This window comes from Rhinatrema bivittatum, chromosome 2 (assembly GCF_901001135.1).
Source record: "Rhinatrema bivittatum chromosome 2, aRhiBiv1.1, whole genome shotgun sequence".
Lineage (NCBI taxonomy): Eukaryota > Metazoa > Chordata > Amphibia > Gymnophiona > Rhinatrematidae > Rhinatrema > Rhinatrema bivittatum.
The window spans coordinates 269,231,099-269,253,739 of record NC_042616.1 but is presented as its reverse complement, the minus strand read 5'-3'; the positions used below and the strand labels follow the sequence as shown (position 1 = coordinate 269,253,739).

The 22,641-nt window shown below is 45.6% G+C and overlaps 1 protein-coding gene across 4 annotated transcripts in view; it reads right to left on the bottom strand.

Annotated features, from left to right (window-relative positions):
* Window positions 1–1,729: 1,729 nt before the first annotated feature.
* The window catches only part of LOC115084531 (thioredoxin domain-containing protein 3-like), a 310,312-nt gene continuing 289,400 nt past the window's right edge, over window positions 1,730–22,641 (bottom strand). The window contains exons 7-8 of one of the 4 annotated variants that reach the window (XM_029589511.1): window positions 12,205–12,276; window positions 10,721–11,216 (exon numbers count right to left, since the gene is read on the bottom strand). In XM_029589511.1, the coding sequence (XP_029445371.1) occupies window positions 11,208–11,216; window positions 12,205–12,276 (81 nt within the window). In that variant the 3' untranslated portion in view covers window positions 10,721–11,207. Of the gene's footprint in view, window positions 2,167–10,720; window positions 11,217–12,204; window positions 12,277–22,641 lie in introns of those variants that run through there. The other 3 variants (XM_029589514.1, XM_029589512.1, XM_029589515.1) reach the window with 3 other exon arrangements.

The window sequence follows — 22,641 nt, the reverse complement described above, 5'->3', positions numbered from 1 at the left end:
TTATTTTTGAGTTGAAAACTATTTCAGACCAAGATGGTAGGTTTATATAATCTCTTGAAAGATATATAGTAGACCAGTTATTATGGCTTTGTTGCGTCTGTCGGTCTTCGATGGCTTCGCCCCGCCTACCTCTCTCTACTCTCGGCTACTCCCGCTCACCTTGGACTGATGGCTGCCGCGGCATCTGCTTGACGTTCTCTCCGGCGTCCCCGGACTGGCTTTGGTGCTGCCTCCCGCCATTCTCCTTCAAGGTACCTTTAGGGCATGTGCGCGCATGCCACCATCATCTTTAACTCTACGTTAGTGCAAACCTCAGGGGCATCCCCCTGTTCTGACGTCACGACTTCCGGGTATATCTGCCTACAGTATTTGCTAGCTCGTTGATTTACCAACAGGATTCATACGGATGGGATTCACTCTCCGTTCCTAAGCTACTCTGCCACTCCAGCGCTATCTGGAACTCTTACTACCCTTCGGGGCTCTAATGGGGTACCCGCTCCTCGGGGGCCTCTCTGCTTCTTTCATGTTCCCTGTGTCGCTGCCTGTGACTTCGACTCTTCTACTTGGAAGAACTAAACTTACAGATACTATCAGTGAGTACAGATACCATCTCTCTCCACAGTACTGCTTCACTGGAATCAGGTACTTGCTCTCTGCTCTGGTGCCAGACCTCTCATCTAGTGGAATCTCTGTTACTGCTAAGTGAGTTCAACGCTATAGAGTCTCTCTGCTCTAAGGGATCAGGTACTCGCTCCTCGAGGGCCTGCTCTCCCTGTCTCGGAGCTTCTTTTATTTCTACATTGGAACTCTGAATGTTAATCTTATTGTGTGCTCATAACTCTCAGTCTCTTTCCACTACTGCACTGCCTTGCAGATGATCCACTGTTCCAGTGTTCTGTGTGAGACACACCCAGCCGGGCTCTACAACCACTACTCACTACTGCCACCTCTGGTGGTCACTTAAACTGTCTAATAAAAGATTCAAATTTGTGTTTGTCTGTCCGGAGTCTAGCCTGACACCGTGGTCCCTCACGGGACTGCTCCCCGTGAGCGCTGTCAGCTGCCACAGTGTCCAAGGATCCACTCAAACACCATTAACCATAACAGGCTTCAGTTTATGATTCTAATAAATACTCACTTTTTTTTTTTTTGGCTAATTTAGCTTCTAGGATTTCCTCAATAAACCAATTTCCTATCATTATTGGGGGAGTTTAGATCAATCCCCTAGTTCTCAACATAAACCAATGGGAATGGATAAAGATATCCTATTTTTATGCAGTCAGGTGTAATTTATGCTTGGATAATCCTTAATCTTTTGTGCAGGGCTTTCACTCATCTCTCCAGGGTACATGGAATGCAATCAAGGATAGATTATATTTTAATCTCAGAAGGATTATTCTCCTGGGTTTGTCAAACTGAAACATTAGTTGCTTCGGATCTTGTCTCTGTGGCATGGATGATAGAAACAGGTCTCCCTATTGTTGGGGATAGGTTTTAGAGAATGTCTTTATGACTAAATAACAATGAAGAGTTCAAAAAATGTATTGTAGAGAAGTGGGATTTATAAACTAGTCAGAATGTGCAACATAAAGATGAACCTATCCTATATTGGGAAGCTGCTAAAAATGTTAGAGGAAAAATTATTAGCTTTGTTGTTGCAAAAAAGAAAAAAAATATCCAGAGATATTATTGACTTTAAATCAGCCAAAAAAGAATTTGTAAAACACAATTCAGATGTAGCCAAAAGATCTTTTATTGACACACAACATTTATTGAATCATTTAATACAACAAAAAGCACAATTTTCCTGGCAAACTTTGAAGCACAGGTTTTTCTTGCATTGGAATAAATCACAAGTTAGTTCCAAATGTGTTCTAGTTATTAAAGATTCCCAAAATACTCTTTTCCATTCCTTTAAATAAATATGTTGCAGATCAGGAAGATATACAATTTCTTTCTTCTTCTTATGTAGATAATTTAGGAAAGGGCTAAATTTACCACGTCTCCTCGTCAATTGTCAAAATTGAATGCTCCCTTTACTGTTCAAGAAATTCTCCAGGTTATTGCATCACTTTCTCATTTGAAGTATCCTGGGCCAGATGGGTTATATTCAGGTCTTTATAAAATCTTGTCCTCTCAAATTGCAGAACCTTTGATTTGCCTATACTTGGAAATGACAAAACAGATATTGATGCCACAGTCTTTGCAAAAGGCAATAGTTACCATAATACCCAAATCAGGACAAGATGTGACTGACCCAGCTTCTTAAAGGCCTATTTCTCCTTTAAATCAAGATATCAAAATATTTGCCAAAGTAATAGCCAATAGACTGAATCTTATTTTGCCCTCTCTTATTTTGAAGTCATAGGTGGGGTTTGTGATGGACAGGTATTGTAGAGTTATTGTGAGGAAATAGCTGCAGCATTGGGAGAGTAGAATCAAAAGTCTGCAACAGTAATTGCTCCAGTGATTATTGGGCTAGATGCAGAGAAGGCCTTTGACAAAGTCTCGTGGTCCTTTTAGTTTTTTGCATTACCCAATATAGGTTTCCAAGGTGCCATATTGGATTTCATTCAGGTTCTAAATTCTAATCTGACTACCTGAGTTTCTGTCAATGGCTGTTTATCTTCTGCATTCTCACGTCAGAGAGGTATAAAACAAGGTTATCCTCTGTCACCCCTTTTATTTTGTCTCTACTACCTTTGATACATAAATTGTAACAAGAAATTAAATGGCATTCCAGTAGGGGAACAGATTCTGAAATTCTTATTTTTTATATATTGAATTATTATTCTCAGAAGCAAAGCAATCTCTTGCTATGGAATTGGAATTATTGAACATATATGGTGAATTTTTAGGGTTAAAATTAACCTGGAGAAATCTGAAGTTGTAGACATAAGGGATGATTTTTCATATCACTGGATAGATTTTCCACTTAAATAGGCAGGCGAAGTGATTATTAGGTATATGGATCCCAAAAACACCTGCAAAGTTATATGAATTTAATGTTAAACCTATGATTTAAATTTTCACAAACAAGTTGGAAAGTTGGGTCTTTTCCCATTGCCTACGCTAAGAAGAATAAATTTAATAAAAATGGTGTTATTTCCGAAGTCATTATAAATATTGCAAATGTTACCAGTCATACTAAAAAAAAAAAACTTTAATTATTATGAAGAAGCCGGTATTCTAAAGCCGGTATTCTAAAGCCATTTACACGGAAAACTTATCTGGCTAAATTCTAGAATTTAGTCAGATAAGTCGGGGGCGATGAGAGGGCAGGTAGGAGGCGTTCTGGGGAGCAATGGCATTAGCCGGATAACTTATCCAGTTAACTCAGATCAGGCCACAGACCTATCCTAAAGATAGCCACATAAACTTATCCTGCTATATCTTTAAGATAACCAGGTATATTCAGCCGCATTACTGAGCTGCTAAATATACTTTGCTGGATAGCTGGATAAAATTATCTGACTAATCAGCTGAGCTACACAGCGGCTGAAAATGGACTCCTAAAACACTAGTAAAGAAGTTGAGTTCGGTTTCCCAAACTTTAAACTTTATAATATGGCATGTTTATTGCAATCAGTAGGAAACTGGCTATTTGAAACAAAGGAATCCACACATTTGGAGTTGGAGAGACAAATTGTTTCTCCTTTCAATTTGAAGAATGTTATCCATGCAGATAGAGCCAAGATTGGTATAGATATTTCTTCACATTTTTTAGTGATGTCAGCCAGGAAAGCTTGGAAAGTTTTTTAGAAGTTATTTCTCATTGTCTCATTCAATTTCTCTTTTCCTTCAAATTGTGGGTAATTCCTTAGTTTTGCCAGCAATACTATAATCCTTGTTATGTTCAGTTGAAAGAAAATGGGGTAGCCACAGTTAGTAATTTGATGATACCTGACACAATCATGATGCACTCTTTTGAATATGGTGTCACAGAAAAGAAGCTTGAGAAATGTGATTTATGTATTTACAACTTCATTTTTATGTTACTAAAAGATTTCAACAGGGCAATTTTCTATTTAATTTGTTTATTTTTACCTCCTTTTTAAATCTCTTTGAACAAATAATTCCATCAATATCTAATATATATCAATTTCTTATTAACAAGAAATCTTATATGTGGCTTTAGCACATATTTGGACAAAAGACTACAATTCTAAACACCAGGTGGGAAATGTGTGTGGATGTAAGGCTTCTATTCTAAAAGTATCTAATAATGTGGATTTTCATGAATTATAATTTTGAATACTTTACAGAAAAATAAGTTCACCATTGTGAGCTCATTAAATGGGCTTTATTGGATCTGACACTTGTTTAAAATGTGCAGACAGGAGTATGTTGTTTCACTGTCATGTCCAAAAATACACATTTTCTGGAAAAGTGTTGTTCATCAGTTGTAACTGAGAAATTTTATTTTAATCAGAATTTTGTTTATTAAACCATATAAATCCATTTAAGGACTGATGAGAAAGTTTTGTCTCTATGACTTAATTTGGACAATTGGGAATTAAATTTTTTTAGCTTATTAGAAATAAGCACAGCTGATCTCTCTCTTTAGCTTGATTTATTTGGATTTATTGTTATGTTTATGTCAGTTATTTAGATTGTTGTGTGTATTGGGCAGAAAAGTTGGAGAAAATTAATTAATTGTAATGTTCTTTCCTATGTATTGCTCTGATTTGTACCAATTGAATACATTAATGAATAATAAAAAGTTGAAACCTTAATGACTACTTGAGATACTTCCATATTTTAAAGTTATTTTTCCGGCAGTGCAGGGCCATCACCATTGAATGAACTAGTGAAACACTGAGGAGGTCGGGGGGGGGGGGCGCCAAGGCCCCCAGCACCATGCTGTGGAGGGTAACCAGAGGCAAGGGATCCCATGCCACCTGGCCAAGAAAAGGCCACGCAGCCACCAGGGGATCTCATCCTGCCCGGCAGCAGAGGTGGAAGAGGCCTACAGCCAGGCCCAGAACTACTGCATTTGCACATCCAATGGGGCAGCGGTAGTAGAAGAAGAGGAAGCCCATGAGGCTGCCAGTAGATCTCATCCTATTGGCTGAGATAAAGAGGAAGTTGCCCGATCTCCTGCTCTTTCTCTGGGCCAGCGTAAGGTAATCAAAACACGGGCAGTTGGCATGTACTTGCAATGCACAAGATCAACCTAGAGGAAGTGCTTTCTCCGCAAGATTTGACTAGCACAGGGGTCGGCACTCAAGGAAGAGCAGTAGAATGGGCTTCCCTATCGACTCCCAATGGTATACATGCATGTGTGTATATGTGAATAAATGAATGACAGCCTGACTGGGGTGTGTGTGAATGGGAAACTGACCTGGGGGGTGGGGGAGGGGAGTGAATGGGAGCCTGAAGGTATGTGTATGAGTGTGATGGATTCGTAGTATTCATGATAGTTCCTGCACAATAATGCACTGGTAGACAGCATCTAGCTTCCTATCAAACGGGCCGATACAGTAAAGCACGGCCCGGCTTGCACGCTTTTTAACGCGAATTGGACGTGTGTTTTAGATGCATAAGACGGATACATGATCCAGTATATGTTCTACCTCATCCTCAGCGCGTACTGAAAACAACACATAACAATTGGCACCCGCCGCATGTAGATGGTATGTTAATGGTGTTTAATGATGTTTAATGACCTGATTAGCTATTCCCCTCGATACAGTAACTCGTGCCCAAAATAGCACGTCTTTAACCTGCACATTTTCCATGTCTTTACCCTCAATATTTACCGCCTACCCTGACCCTGGCGTTAGTGTGGTGCTGTGCTCTTGACAGTCGTGAGTATCCAGACAGCATCGGACAGCGTCATGAACTACATGTATATATTGGCTTTGGTGATCTTTTTTCTCATGGGTGAGAAAGAGATTAAGAAATGCTCTGTGAGCGAATTCTAGACGGCCTATTGGAGACAACAGCCAACAGGAGAACTCGGCGAAAAGACCGGAGGAGGTATGTATTGTGTTGTTTTTTAAATATCTAATGGGAGCATTTTTCTGTCTGGGCGTCTCCGAGGCTCCACAGGTCGAGCGGCTACAAGGACGCCTGTATGGACGTCGGGAGAAGGATGCCGCACCAGGCCTTCCTCCAGCATCTACAATTAGGCGTCCCTGCGGCTCCATCGCAGATGCTGCACCCGACCTTCCTCCAGCGTCTCGAATTAGGCGTCCTTGAGGCTCCGCTTCTATTTCTTAAATGAATAAATGAATAATCAAGAAGTATTAGGTTATGCTGATTTTCTTGTGTTATTTTTCACACAGGCACAGCGGGACAGAGTCGTCTGTGCACAGGACAGGGACATCGGTAGACCAAGATGGGCCATCGGCAGACCTGGATGTATCATTCGCCCACGGACAACTATCTTTGGCATGTCGGAGCGAGATGTAGTCCAAACCTACCGGCTGAGCTCACGGGCAATCCTGTTCCTCTATGAAGATCTGCGCTGCGACCTTGATCCCCTGGCCAATCGCCACCATGCTGTGCCAGGGTTGACGAAACTTCTTGGTGCCTTAAATTATTTTGGTACCAGAAGTTTTCAAACCCCCGTGTCATTGTGGGTATGACACAGACCTCCTTCTCACGGCATCTGGCACAAGTTTTGAAGGCCATGATGAAGCGGATAAGGAAGTATATCGTGTATCCTACTGATCCAGTGGAGCTTCAACAAATCCACAGTGGGTTCATGGGTATTGCAGGGATGCCGAAATTGTTGGGTGCTATAGTCTGCACCCATATTGCGTTTACCCCCAGGTCGGAGGAAGAGAGTTCCTTCCAGAATTGCAAGCACTTCCATTCAACGAATGTTCAAGTCGTTTGTGATGCAACCTTCGGATTCTAAATGTTGTAGCAAAGTATCCTGGGAGCTGCCATTACACCTACATTCTGGCACATTCATCTATGGGCACTCATTTCCCAGAGGGAAAGTATGGTGAAGGCTGGCTACTTGGTAAGTGACATCAGCAACAGCCTGGGATTCTATATCTGGGATGTCCGGTATACAATATGTGTGCATTTATATATGTGATGTTGTTTTTGATGCATTCCTGATTATAAGCCCTGGTTGCTAACTCCACTCCAGTCTCCACGCACTGCAGCAGAAAACGCTACAATGAGGCTCATGGCAGAACCAGAAACGTTATCGAGCGTACTTTTGGAGTTCTGAAAGGATGAGTCTGATATCTGGATCACTCTGGGGAGCCCTGCAGTACAGTGCAGAAAAGGTGGTGAACATCATTGTTGCCTACTGCATGCTACACATTTGTCAGCGATTTGGTGTGGATGCAGAGGTAGCAGAAAACCTGCCGCCAGATCCGTCTGTGGAACCGGCTGCTGAGGCGGACAACACTGTATGGGGAAAGGATCATCGAAACTTATTTCTCCTGTAAGTTCTTATCTGTTATACATTCATTTCTCCATACTGATATAGCGCTTTTATTGTTGCTCATAGCTCTGCAAAATTCGAGATATAATACTTTTAATGCCTGTACAGTATGTTAAATTTTGTGTTATGTTTCTTTCAAGAGCTGTGATCCATCCATCAAACCATTTCCCAGCAAGCAGAAAAGTCGATTTAAAATAACAAATAATTGTGAGACAAATAAAATAGAGTTTGAATTTTCCCTTGTCTTCGCTGTGTTTTCCATTGCATAATTTATAGTTCTTGAATTGTGTTCCCATTTAATCCTCAATAAATAACTTCCTTTCCTTTTATTATAGCTTATGTTAAGTTATTTCGGCATCCCTGCAGCTCCACGGGTCATTCGCAGACATGGACGCCTGTATGGTCACCGGGTGAAGGATGCCGCACCAGGCCGTCTTCCGGCGTCTACAATTAGGCGTCCCTGTGGCTCCGCGGGTCTATCGCAGACATGGACACCTGTATGGACGCCAGGTGAAGGACACCGCGCCAGGCCTTCTTCCGGCATCTACAATTAGGTGTCCTTGCGGCTCCGCGGGTCCATCACCTGTACAGACGCCGGGAGCAGGTGGCAGGACGCTTGCAAGTGGAACGTCACGCCAGAACGGCCATTTTGTTTATGCTTTACAGCAAGGGCAAGGATGGCGCGTGGGAGGCTTCCCAATTTATCAGAGGGGGACGTCAGGCTCCTGGCCACCCTCATAGTTGACGATTAAGGCCACCTCTACTTCCGCTCTGGGCGCCTGCGGGACCAGGACCGGGCTGACGAGGCTTGGCGGGTGTGATACAACACCCAAGCTTCATACCCAAGGGAGGTAAGCTCATTGGCCTATATTGAGGTTGGCAAAGGTCTGGTCGATGTTGCTTGTAAGAATGACACAGCTTATACTTCTAGCTAGCAGGGAAAAATCCGAGTTAAATTACATTTAGTATTTTGGGGTTGTTTTGTATTGCTGTCGGTGAGAAAGAAAAACTGGCACTTGACTTGTTTGGTTTGAATTGTTTTTTGCCTCAAAAACAAAGTAAAAGTTTTATATCAACTTGTATTTCCCTATTTCTGTTGTTTTCCCATCAGGTTGAGGCATTGAAAAAGCGGGCAAGGCGCATCAGGCGGGAGGAGCCCAAGTACTTGCGGGCCCACCGCAAAGTGGAGGAAGGTATGTGCTGTTAGCAATTGTCATAGTTGCCATGCAAGCGGCAAGGTCTTCTTTAGTAATGACAATAAGAAATTTAACATTTGTGCCATTCTGGATCTTTGCATGCGATCTGTGACACTTTTGCTATTTTTGTTTTCAGAGAGCACCACGGAGGGGTCATCGACCACAGAATTTGCTCCTCCATAAGAACAGCAAGGTTAGCCTTTAATAGCATCAGCATAGTAAAAGTATGTGGATGTTTAATGCCGTATGGCACGCCGATCACATTTGCATTGTTAAATTTAATGCCCACTGTAATGCTAGAGGTTAGGGTCCTGTTTAAAATGTCGATAAGTTCTCCTTCCTACCGTTCTGGATGTGTGCATTTGCGACAGCAGTAACGCTTTCACTTTTTCTCTTTTCAGACACATCGGCAGAGGAGGAAGGCGACGATCTACCGCTACCCGCCATTATCGCTCCCCCCCCCCAGTTATTGAGCCCCTCCCCATTATTGAGCCCCCCCCCATTTTTTTGCCACCCCCCCCTCGCTCCTGCCCCACCTGCCATGGGAGACGAGGAGGACATAGTCATTAACGTTGTCAACCCTGTCTCTCCTGGGCTTCCAGGGACGGGTCGACGGCCAAAGGCCAGCGCAGCAGCCAGGAAGAGCCCTCAGCCCCTGAGGGGTGCCTAGATGCTGTGCTTGCCCTCCTGAATTAACCCAATAACATCATAGGTATGGAAACTGAATTTTTATTTATTCTACTTTTTGTTTATTTTTGTTCTTAGATTTATTTATAATTCTTATGAACAGGAATCTCATAAAATTCTCACTTGTAGCCATAGTAGCTTATTCAAAGCTTTAGACAGTCTGACTTTTTAAGACTGTAACTGTAAAATAATTTAATCATTGATTCCCGTTCTTGTGAATGTAGGACACAGTCAACTTTTTTTGTTGCTTGTGGTATCACTGACAGGAAACGCTGTACCGCAATTTGAGGACGCAGAACTCTTCTCTGTCAACAGGACCATAAAAATATACCATCATAAGCCCTTGAAGAAGTAATTCTACGAAACACGGGCCGTGTTGGGCAAAGCATAAAACTGTGACTCTGAAGTGAAAAGCCAGCTTGAGTAATACGGAGCGGCGGCAGCTCTAATATAGAGCGACAGCCCCGACCTCCTTTTTCACCGGCTAAAAGAAAGAAAACATAGTGATTTTCAAGTGAATTGTCAGTTTGCATAAGACGGAGCAGCGACAGTCTTAAAATACAGTGACAGCTCCGATCTTTCTCATATCTGTTATCCGCAGTGATAAAATGAGTTCTACACATAAGCTTGATACCACAAGCAACAAAAAGCTGACTGTGTCCTACATTCACAAGAACGGGAATCAATGATTAAATTATTTTACAGTTACAGTCTTAAAAAGTCAGACTGTCTAAAGCTTTGAATAAGCTACTGTGGCTACAAGTGAGCATTTTATGAGATTCCCGTTCATAAGAATTATAAATAAATCTAAGAACAAAAATAAACAAAAAGTAGAATAAATAACAAAAATTCAGTTTCCATACCTATGATGTTATTGGGTTAATTCAGGATTCTATTACATCATATTTTTCAGTTTTTACAGTAGTGCTTGCCCCACTGGCACAGTTGATCCGCAGCCTGGAGGTCCAGGAGGGAATGGCAGTGCAGGCGGTGACCATCCTGTACGACCTGCGCCTTGGCCAGCGGGAGATAATTGAGCTCCTGCGCACAATGGCAGGAGCTCAGTCCCAGCTTGTCATGGCGTGGGATCCTGCAGGACGGGCACTATCTGATCAATGTCAATGTCAATGGCAATGATCCTCCTCTTCCCCCATGGTATGGTACGGTCCCTCCCCTTTCCTTCCCCATGCCTTCAGAAAAAAATAATTTTATTTTGACAAAAAAAAACATTTGTAAATAGTTAAAAAAATATATATTTTTTTTAAATTTAAAAATTGTACGAGTTTGATTTCACCAATTTATTTACAATACTTATTGCATGAAACGTTTGTGTGTTGTGAGGAGTGGCATGGCACATAAAAAAGAAACATCAGTTTATGGAAAAAAACATTTTTTATTTATAATTTATTGTTTAATGGAACGAAAAGCTGAGACGACATCTCTAACGGCACTGATCAAGTCTGTCATCATTTCCTTCATCAAAATCGCGGGGGAAGCCAGCGCACCATTGATGTCGGCTCGGATCAACTTAATTTCCTGGAGCATCAAGTCATTGTGTTGATCCTGTCAAGAGGTGATTCCATTCATAAACTGCTCACTTAGGCCGTCTATTCCGAATAATGCCTGTTCCAAGTCCTGTGATATTTCCTGTGCCAGTGGAGCAGCAGCCTGTAGCGGAGATGGTTCTGATGCTAGAAATGGTTCCATGGCGACAGAAGCCTCAGGTTGTATTATAGATGCTTCCAGGGCTGCAGATGCCTCAGATTGTTGGCTCTTAGGAGACACCTCGAACAGATTAAGTGTGATCACTTCCTCTGTGGAGACGTGTTGGCTGAGGGAGTCCGCGTTAGACATGAGGAATACAAAATCGTCTGGCGTGGGAATGGATTCGTCACTAGTTATGTCACCATCGTTCACACGATCTGTGGAGAAAGATGGAGAAAGAGGTTGCAGTTAGAGTTGTCAGTTAACCTCTCAGGAACACAAAAGTCAACAACCAATGCAAACAAGATATGGGGCAGATTTTCAAAGAGGTATGCGCATAAGATACGCGCGTACCCCCTCCCCCCCCCCCCCGAAAACCTGCCCCAAGCTCCCTCTGCGCGCGCCGAGCCTATGTTGCAATGGAATGTTTTCCTGGCATGACTGTCTGAATAGGAGAAAAAAAAACTGAGGAAAGGGATCAATGAACGGAGCGATAATCAAGAATAGAATGACCTCGAAGGAAGAGGAGCACATGCAGAGCATGCAATAAAGAGTGAACATCAACAAAACAGAAGAGGAGCACAGGCAGAGCATGCAATAAAGAATGAACATCAACAAAACAGAAGAGGAGCACATGCAGAACATGCAATAAAGACGTCCATGGCCGCTGCCTTGAGCGCCATGATTGGAGGCCCCTACCTTCCACTTCCAGGCGCTCAAGGCAACAGGGCCTCCGATCATGGATGTTCCCACCTCTTTCCGGACATCCATGATCGGATGCCCCGCTGCCTTCCAACGCCCATGGCCTCTGCCTTGAGCACCCGGACGTGGAAGGTAGGGGCCTCCGATCATGGACGTCCGGAAAGAGGCAGGAACATCCATGATCGGAGGCCCCTACCTTCCACGTCTGGGCGCTCAAGACAGCAGCCATGGACGTTGGAAGGCAGCTCTTTCTGGACAACCAGGCTGCCTCGAGCACTTTCCCAGGCCTTCCCAGGCGCCCGGACGTGGAAGGTAGGGGCCAACGTTCCGCAACTTTCCGGACGTCCATGATCGGAGGCCCTGCTGGCTTCCAACAGCCATGGCCGCTGCCTTGAGCATCCGGACGTGGAAGGTAGCGGAGCCTCAAATCATGGATGTCCGGATGCTCAGGGCAGCGGTCCCGGTGTCCATGCGGGGGTCTGTTGGAAAGAACCATCCAATTACCTGCTGAAAGCGTTGCCGATCTTCCGAATGATATCCAAAGGTACCGCTGTAACCGCTGTGTCCTGGCCCGAACTAAATACAAAGGGGATTTTTACTTGGCGATGCGACTTATATACACGTCCAAGGTAGGATTAGGACGCAGCAATGATGTCACAAAGGGGGAACAATGGGATAAGTTTCCAGATTGATGAAAAGTTTGGAATGTAACATTTCCAGATCGATAACATTTCGTTACATTTTCAAAATGACATTTGCCGTTCCATAGAAATGACAGGTATGGAACCAACGCACCCTGGATACTGTATAGGCGCACTATAACGCCCTATACACTAAATTCAATTGCGAATGCCTACCGCTTGATAGGCGTGCTTTTGGCGCTCCTTTGGCGCCGCTTGGATTTGCGTCTAATTTGAATACTGAATCGAGCGGATTGAGAACCAAAATGTGTGCGCATCAAATGAGGAGGCACCGGACACTGACACTTTTTTTTTATGCGTCGGTACTGTATCGCCCGAAAGTAAAGAAAAGTTAAGGTAATGTTAAATAGGTCTACAAGACCCAGAATTCCCGGTACATGGTATCTCAAAGCATGAGCCAAAGTAGGCAGGGCCAGAGTGCCTCAGGAGGCTTTCCGAGTGCTATAAATAAGGGAGTTTCTTGACATTAAGGGAGTTTCTTGACATTAAGGGAGTTTCTTGACATTAAGGGAGTTCCAGATCGAGGAGGGAGAGGAGGAAGGGGAAGCAGAACCAGATGGGAAGTTATCTGCAGACCCTCACAGAACCCTCACAGAATTAACAGGTCGATACTGTAAGGCCGCGTTAGAAAGAGTGCGGCAGTGCCGGGCGCACCCTCGTTCCCCGCACGCACAGTTCTCTTTACATACCGCTCGATACTCTATGTAAATTGCTTGCAAATGCAAGCCGCGTCTGCGAAGCGTTAGGCCCGCGCAACCAATTTTACTGTATAGGCGCTTAATACAGCGCCTATACAGTATCCTGGTGCGCTGGTACCTGTCATTTCAAATGTAATTTCAACTGACATTTGAAATGACAGGTACCAGGAAGTGGATGGTTCCCCCGCTCCTGAAGCAAGGCGCAGGGCGAAAATTAAAATAAAAGGGAATAAAGTGTAAAAAAAAAAGTAAACTTACTGGCAGGAAACGGCGGGCGCGCGTTCGATCCAGGCGGCGGCGGGAGCCGGCGGGCGGGTGGGCGCCCGTTCATCCAGGCGGCGGTGGCGGCGGAAGCTGGCGGGTGCCCATTCATCCAGGCAGCGGCAGGAGCCGGCGGGCGGGTGGGCGCGCGTTCGATCCAGGCCGCGGCGGTATAAATACTTGTCACTTTCCGAATGCCTCATCTCCACATGGGCGGGCGAGCGTGCGGTCATCGAGGCGGCGGCAGGAGCCGGCGGGCGGGTGGGCGCCCGTTCATCCAGGCGGCGGCGGCAGGAGCCGGCGGGCGGGGTGGGCGCGCGTTCGATCCAGGCGGCGGCGGGAGCCGGCGGGCGGGTGGGCGTGCATTCATCCAGGCGGAGGGAGCCGGCAGCAAAAGCGGCCTCCGGCAGCCCCCGCCGGCAGTGAATGAATGCACGGCTGTGTACGCCCGTGCGATTTCGGTGCTCAAGGCGTGACATCACGACGCTTGACGTCACGGCATGTGACTGCCTTGAGAGCCGAAATCGCACGGGCGTACACAGGCGTGCATTCATTCACTGCCGGCGGGGGCTGCCGGAGGCCGCTTTCGCCGCCAGCTCCCTCCGCCTGGATGAATGCACGCCCAACCGCCCGCCGGCTCCCACCGCCACCTGGATGAATGGGCGCCCACCCGCCCGCCGGCTCCCGCCGTCGCCGCCTGGATGAACAGGCACCCACCGGCCCGCCGGCTCCCGCCGCCGCCTGGATCGAACGCGCGCCCACCCGCCCGCCGGCTCCCGCCGCCGCCTGGATGAACGGGCGCCCACCCGCCCGCCGGCTCCTGCCGCCGCCTCGATGACCGCACGCCCGCCCGCCCGTGTGGAGATGAAGGATTCGGAAAGTGACAGGTATTTATATATATATATATATATATATATATATATATATATATATATATATATATATATATATATAAAAGAAAATTAGGTCTTACCTTAGTTAATTTTCGTTCCTGTAGTACCACGGATCAGTCCAGACTCCTGGGTTTTGCCCCCCCTCTAGCAGATGGAGACAGAAGTTTACAAACAAAACTCCGCCTTATCTAGGCTGGTGCCACCTACAGTCTGGCAGTCTTACTTAATGTCAAAGCAGATGAAGCCCCAAAATTACCACAAATGAACTATATACAGGAACCTACCAACCAAAACTAGTGGCTCAACTATCTCCCAAATGGGACCAGAACCAAAGCCATCGATAAGGAAGAAAAAATAGGAACAGATACAAAACGGACAGACAGGAAACCAACCGTCTCGCTATCAGACTCACCTTCTTCACAACAGACTCGACGGGTGGGACTCTGGACTGATCCGTGGTACTACAGGAACGAAAATTAACTAAGGTAAGACCTAATTTTCTTTTCCCTGTACGTACCCGGATCAGTCCAGACTCCTGGGATGTACCAGAGCTACCTCAAATAGGGTGGGATCCGGAGAGTCCCGCTCTTAGTACCCCAGACCCGAAACTGCCGCTACCTGATGCATGAACATCCAGGCGATAATGACGAGCAAAAGTATGCAATGACTTCCAGGTCGCCGCTCTACAAATATCCTCTGCGGATACCTGGCTGCACTCCGCCCAGGAGGCTGCTTGAGAACGCGTAGAATGAGCCTTCAGGCCCACTGGGACAGACTTGCCCTGGAGCAAATACGCGGAACCAATTGCCTCCTTTAACCAACGGGCAATGGTAGTCCTGGAAGCCGCTTGACCGCGGCGAGGACTGCCCCACAGGACAAAAAGATGATCCGTCCTTCGAAAGGGGTTCGTCACCTCTAGGTAACGTAACAGGGCTCTTCTCACGTCTAGCCTCCGCAAATCTCGATAATTCGGAAGAGACTTATCAGTGTCAGAAAACGAAGGCAAATCCACCGTCTGATTTAGATGAAAAGCAGATACCACCTTAGGCAAGAAGGAAGGCACAGTACGAAGCGACACTCCCGAATCCGTAATTCTTAAGAAGGGTTCCCGACACGACAATGCTTGAAGCTCCGATACCCGTCTTGCCGACGCAACAGCCACCAGAAAGACCACTTTCAGTGTGAGATCCTTCACGGTAGCTCCGCGGATAGGCTCGAAGGGAACGGTGCATAAGGCCTTGAGAACCAGATTCAAACTCCACGATGGACACGGAGAACGGAACGGAGGACGCAATTGCTTAGCCCCTCGGAGGAACCGAACGACATCCGGGTGCGAAGACAAGGCCACTCCGTGGACCTGTCCGCGCAGCAAAGCAAGGGCCGCCACCTGCACCCTAAGAGAACTGCAAGACAAGCCCTTAGCCAAACCATCTTGTAGAAAACACAACACCTCGGGCACCGAGGCCTGCGTGGGCCGAATATCCCGCGCCATGCACCACGACTCAAAAACCGTCCATACACGCACATACGCCAGCGACATGGAAGGCTTGCGCGACCGCAACAAAGTCGTGACCACCGCATCCGAGTATCCCCGCTTCTTCAACCTACGCCTCTCAAAAGCCATGCCGCTAGACAAAAGCATTTGACCTGGTCAAAACAAACGGGACCCCGATGCAGAAGGTCCGGCATATATGGGAACCGAAGAGGAGCTTCCAACTTCAAGTTCTGAAGATCCGCGAACCACGGCCGACACGGCCATTCGGGCGCGACTAGAATCACTGGCGACGGATGAAGCTCTATGCGCCGCAGCGTCCATCCGATCAGGGGCCACGGAGGGAAGACATAAAGTAGTACCCCTGTCGGCCAAGGCAACGCGAGGGCGTCGACCCCTTCCGCCCCCGTTTCCCGGCGACGGGCAAAGAATCGTGGGGCCTTGGCATTTTTGAACGTCGTCATCAAATCCAGAACCGGTGTTCCCCACCTGGCGCAAATGCTCTGAAACGCTACGTCCGCGAGCTCCCACTCGCCGGGATCTAGCCGATTGCGACTCAGGAAATCCGCTTGAACATTTTCCACTCCCGCAATGTGCGATGCCGCTATGCATTGCAGATGCCATTCGGCCCATGCCATCATCTGTCCCTGCTCCGCGGGAACGGACCTACTGCCCCCGATTTCTGCCCCAGAGCCGGTGCACACGCCTGCCGCGTCGCCACAGGCCCTGCCGAGACGCCCTCCCCCTCCCGAAACACAGCCAGAACAAAGGCTGTCCCGGGAAAGGCGACTGGCCGCCCCGCAGGCCCGGCAGACTGGCTGCCGCGGCATGTCAAGAAGAAGAGAGAACAGCAAACAAACAACCGCGGCGCCTCTCGTGTTCCCCTCCCCGCGACCCAAGAAGCCCGGACAGGGAGAAGAAAAGCAACACAGCAGGAAGCAGTACAGACAATAAAAAACAAACTTTTTTTTTTTTCTTTACCGTTCGCCGCCGGCTCCGGGTCCACCTGGGGGGAGTGAACCGAGCTCTTCGGTATCACCCCCAGGCTAGTGACCAAGAACAAACCCTGCTGGCAAGGGCCCCGTAGCCCACCCTCAGCGCGCTCAACTCCCCGGGGGGATGGCCCCAGCGGGACCTCACCACTCACCGGGAGGAGACCAACCGGACCTGCAGGCAGACAACTGCGGTCCCGGCTTCCACAACACAATACTAGGAAACCCCTAGTCACCAAAATTAAATCACTACAACCCCTTTTACTAGGCCTCAAACCAGACTGCAGGTTTTGCACCCTCTCCACCTGCTAGGAGACAGAAGAAGACTGCCAGACTATAGGTGGCACCAGCCTAGATAAGGCGGAGTTTTGTTTGTAAACTTCTGTCTCCATCTGCTAGAGGGGGGGCAAAACCCAGGAGTCTGGACTGATCCGGGTACGTACAGGGAACAACTTTACGCTGCAAATGTTAGTATATATGGAGGTCGTCCATGGTGCAGTCCGGTATGTAGCTGTTCGAACACCACACTAACACCAGGTAGAGGGTAGGCGGTAAACTAACAGGTTAAGGACGCGGCAAAATAGCGGGTTACAAAGGAGATAATCGAAGCGCGCGTCACAGTATCGGAGGGGAATAGCTAATTTGTTCATTAAATAGCTAATTCGTTCATTTACATATCATATACATGCTGGGTGCGGAAAGGGTTATGGGTCGGTTTCAAGAAGCACTAAGGACGCGTGAAACTGGAGACTGTATCGCAGGATCGCCTTACGCGTCCGAATTGTGCGCCCACAGCGGGTTACAGACGGGGAATCTCCAACCTCACGTTACAGTATCGAGCTGTAAGTTAGAATTCCATGCTTTTCTCTCTATCAAGAAGTTTAGCAAAAAAGGAATTGAAAATTGAGAAAGATATAGGTGGGGGACTTTAATGCTTCCCTATGTTATATATATTGGATTTGGGAATATTAAAAGCTGTAGTAATCTAGGAAAGATTTGCCTTGAAGCAATGAATAGATTATTTAAAGTTACTAAATTCACTATTGAGTGTTGAATGCCAAACCCTGCCCTGCTTGAATGTTTGGCTGCAGTAATTGAGTCCTGTAAATTTTAGGCTCGGGAATATATTATAAACTTTGGTTTGAAGATGAGAAAGAAATGATTATTAGAACCATAGCAAAATGGTGTGTTGTGCATCTGATATTTGGATTTGGGAATATTAAAAGCTGTAGTAATCTAGGAAAGATTTGCCTTGAAGCAATGAATAGATTATTTAAAGTTACTAAATTCACTATTGAGTGTTGAATGCCAAACCCTGCCCTGCTTGAATGTTTGGCTGCAGTAATTGAGTCCTGTAAATTTTAGGCTCGGGAAAGGTGATTACTTCTTTAGAAGATGTGCTGGGAAGCTGCTTGAAGGGTTGACTGCAGTAATTAATTTGTGGTAAATTTTAAAGCAGCTGGTGAAAGACCTTTCTCCAGTTAAAGAGATGAGGACAGCCTAAGCCTCAATAGTACTTATACTACTAAACGTTTCAGATATATGCACTTGGTATGTACCCAGTTTAAATTGCAGTAAACTGTAGGTCTCTAGGACAATTAAAACTGGGAGGAATGAAGTCTTCATTCCTCCCAGAGATTTGCGGAGGCTAGACGTGAGAAGAGCCCTGTTACGTTACCTTTATCAGAATGTGTTGTAGTTGGCAGAAACTTAAGCACAGACAATCAAGACTGTCACCAGTTACTGAACCCTAACAGGGATGAATACTAAGGTGAAATACTGAGGGCTGAGAGAAGGGCTCTCTAGGGAAAAGGCTATATTATAAACTTTGGTTTGAAGATGAGAAAGAAATGATTATTAGAACCATAGCAAAATGGTGTGTTGTGCATCTGATATTGTTTTAAACCCCAGGAAAATTACTTTCTGAAATTATAAAATCTTGTATTAAACCACAGCTTGGTTGTCACGTTGGTTTTCTCTCTCTTCTATATGAGTGTCTATCTAGGCTCATCAAAGGGGTTAGGCATTTGGAGTGGGAAGCTTTATAAGGGCCATGGTAAAGCTACAGATGAGGCAATAGGTCAAGTCCCTACTCTACGATACTCCCTCTACTGGTAGTACCCAGCCAAGTAAAGTTTAACTACAGCCTCTATGATTTAGAAACTGGCAAAAACAGCGCCACCTACTGGTCATGAGGCAGCATCCATCACTACAACACCACTCTATGGGCCAAATTTTGTAACCTGCGCGCGCAAATCTACGCCCATGTTATAAAATCTGGGGTCGGCGCGCGCACGGGGTTGCACACTTGTGCACGCCGAGCCCTAGGAGAGCCCCGATGGCTTTCCCCATTCCCTCCCCCCCACCTTCCCCTATCTAACCCGCCCCCCAGCCCTATATAAATCCCCCCCCCCCATCTTTGTTTTATTATTTACGCCTGTCTCCGGGCAGGCGTAGGTTGTGCACGCTGGCCAAGTGCTGGCACGCGATCCCCGGGCCCAGCGGCAGTGTTGAGGCCTCTGGCCATGCCCATGCCCTGTCCATTTTTTCAAGCCCCGGAACATATGCACGTCCCGGGCTTGCGCGTTTCACTAAGCCTATGCAAAATAGGCTTGGCGCGCACAGGAGGGGTTTTAAAGGGTTACGCGCATAACCCTTTGAAAATCTGCCCCTTTGTGTGTGTGAATGGAAACCTGCCTGGGGTGTATGTGTATAAATGGGAAACTGTCCAAGGTATGTGTGTGTCTGTGTGAATGAGAGAATGTGTGTGAAGAAAGTTTATGCTGCCTACTAATCCACAACATGCTCAGGGTGACTGGGAATGAAATTTTCAGTTATGGAGAGCAATGAATTTTCCATCCTTATTAGTTTTACTAATTGGCTGGCTGTGTCTTCCATTTTGAAATATTTTATTGCTGTTTTGAAAAAAATTTAAAATTTTGTATGAGCTCTTAATTATTGGATATTATTCTATTCCTTAGCTCATTGGAAATATTTTTTTTATTAGTATGGTTTTACCAACAGAATTTATTTAAATTCCTTTGATTTTATTGTTTGATGAATGACTTATGAGGACTGGTGGTGATTGTTTCTCCATTGCTGCATTGCATATAGAGTCTGGCTTGTTGCGCTTTCCATTTCAGTTTGTCTCTACATATTACCTTGTAATAGGTGTTATCCCAGGACAGCAGGATGTAGGCCGCTGAGCATGCCCAGCATGCCATGATATTCTCTGCCACAGGGGTCTCACTCTAGTCTCATATTGTAGCAATAAGCTTTAGCAAAAAATAAAATAATAAAAGGTATGAGACCCAACTCCGCGGGGTGGCAGGTGGGTTTCATGAGGACTACATCCTGCTGTCCTGGGATAATACCTATTACAAGGTAAGCAATTTTGCTTTATCCCAGGACAAGCAGGATGCTAGTCCTCACATATAGGTGATTAGCAAGTTAGAGGCTGAGTCATTTTGTAGTGAAGCAACAGTGAAGTATTGTTGAAAATGAATCAGCCGAAGATTACAGCAGGTTGGATGTAGAAGGAGTTGGGCTTAAACTGGAAACAAGTTCTTTAAGACAGATTGTCCATAGGCTGAATCTTGTCGATCTTCTTTGTCCAAACAGTAAGGAGCTACAAAGGTATGAAGAGAACTCCATGTTGCTGCTTTACATATGTCAAGGATTGGCACTGAACGATAGTGTGCTCCTGAGGTTGACATTGCTCTTATTGAATGTGCCTTTACTCGCCCTTGGAGAGGAAGGCCTGCTTTTTCATAGCAAAACTGTATGCAATCTGCTAGCCAATTGGATAGAGTATGTTTACCCACTGCTTTACCCGGTTTGTTTGGATCATAGGAAACAAAGAGCTGATTGGATTTCCTGTGGAGTGCAGTGCGGTTTAAGTAGAAAGAGAGTGCACGCTTACTGTTCAAGGTATGTAAGGCTCTTTCTCCTTGGTGAGAGCGAGGCCTTGGGAAGAATGTGGGTAAAACTATGGATTGGTTCAAGTGGAATTCCGTAACTACCTTGGGGAGGAATTTTGGATGTGTATGGAGAACAATTCTGTCATGTTGGAATTTCGTATAGGGTGAGTACGTGACAAGTGCTTGTAACTCACTAACCCTTCTAGCTGATGTAATGGCTATGAGGAAGATAGTCTTCCATGAGAGAAATTTAAGATCACAGGAATCTATGGGTTCGAAAGGAAAACGTACTAGTCTTGTTAAAACCAGATTCAGGTCCCATTCTGTGACTGGAGGCCGAATTGGTGGTCTAATTTGAGTTAAACCTCTCATAAACCTACTGACAAGAGGTTGTGAGGATATAGGTGCATCTCCCATCTTGTTATAGTAAGCTGAGATTGCACTTAAATGTACTCTTACAGATGAAGTCTGGAGACCAGAGTCTGAAAGATGGTATAAGTAGTCTAGTAGAGAAATAGTGGAGCAAGTGAAAGGATCAATATTCTTTTGTCTGCACCACAAAGTGAATCTCTTCCATTTGGAAGAATAATTCTTTCGTGTGGAAGGTTTACGTGAAGCTATAAGTACTTGAGAGACACTGGATGAAAGATTGAGAGGTTGTAAGATCAAGCTTTCAACATCCATGCTGTCAGGGATAGGGATTGAAGGTTGGGATGGCGCAACCAACCCTGATCCTGAGTTATGAGAGTGGGAGCTACTCCCAGACAAATTGGATCGCTGACTGAGAGGTCTAGAAGTGTGAGAAACCATACTTGTCGAGGCCAATACGGGGCTATGAGTATCATGGACCCTTTGTCCTGTTGTAGCTTCACTAGAGTTTTGGTAATGAGTGGTATCGGAGGATACGCGTATATTTATTTATTTTTAGTTTTTTTTATACCGATTTTCCTGCATAAAATGCATATCAAACCGGTTTACAATGAAACAGAATAAACAGGAAGTAAAATTCCTTAGTCTAATACATTTAAACGTCAATAATGAAATAATTTTAAACAAAGCAAAAAGCTAAATAACATTAATAAAAGTTAAATTATTAACATAAATATAAATATAATTATATTAGAAGGAGCACAAAGGTTAGCACAAAGGGGAAAAAACGCCTGGTGGAATCGCGTATCAGGTATAGTATAGTATAGTATAGTAGGCCTGAGGTCCAAGGGCGAGCAAAGGTGTCCTTGGCTGGCTGGTTCTTCTGTTTGTGTAGAGAACAGAATTTGTCCACTTTGTTAATCAGATGTGACGCAAAGAGATCCATTGTTGGTTGTCCCCAACGTTGAAATATCCTGGTCGCTACTGCAGGATCCAGGGACCATTCGTGTGGTTGGAATTGATGACTGAGTCGATCCGCTAGTACATTTTGAATGCCTGCCAGATAAGTGGCCCGGAGGAACATTGAGTGGTTCAGGGCCCAGCTCCAAATCTGTGCAGCTTCTTGACAAAGGAGATACGAGCCCATACCTCCTTGTTTGTTGATGTACCACATAGCTACTGTGTTGTCCGTTTGGATGAGAACAGTCTTGTGTGAAAGGTGGTCCTTGAACGCATGCAGCGCATAACGTATAGCTCGAAGCTCCAGGAAATTGATTTGAAAATGTTGTTTCAAGTTTTGTCCAAGTACCTTGGGTTTGGAGGTTGTGTATGTGAGCTCCCCAACCCAAGGTGGATGCATCTGTAGTTAATGTTATCTGTGGGACTGGTTGTTGGAAGGGTAGGCCCTTGCCCAAATTGTCCTTGTTCACCCACCAAAGGAGAGCGGAATGTAGTTGGTGGGTTACTTGAATTGGAGAATGCAGTGGTTAAATGGCTTGAATCCATTGAGATTTTAAAGTCCATTGAGTTTCCCGCATGGCTAGTCTTGCCATAGGAGTGACATGAATTGTGGAGGCCATGTGGCCTAGCAAGGTGAGAAACTGAGGAGCTGTTG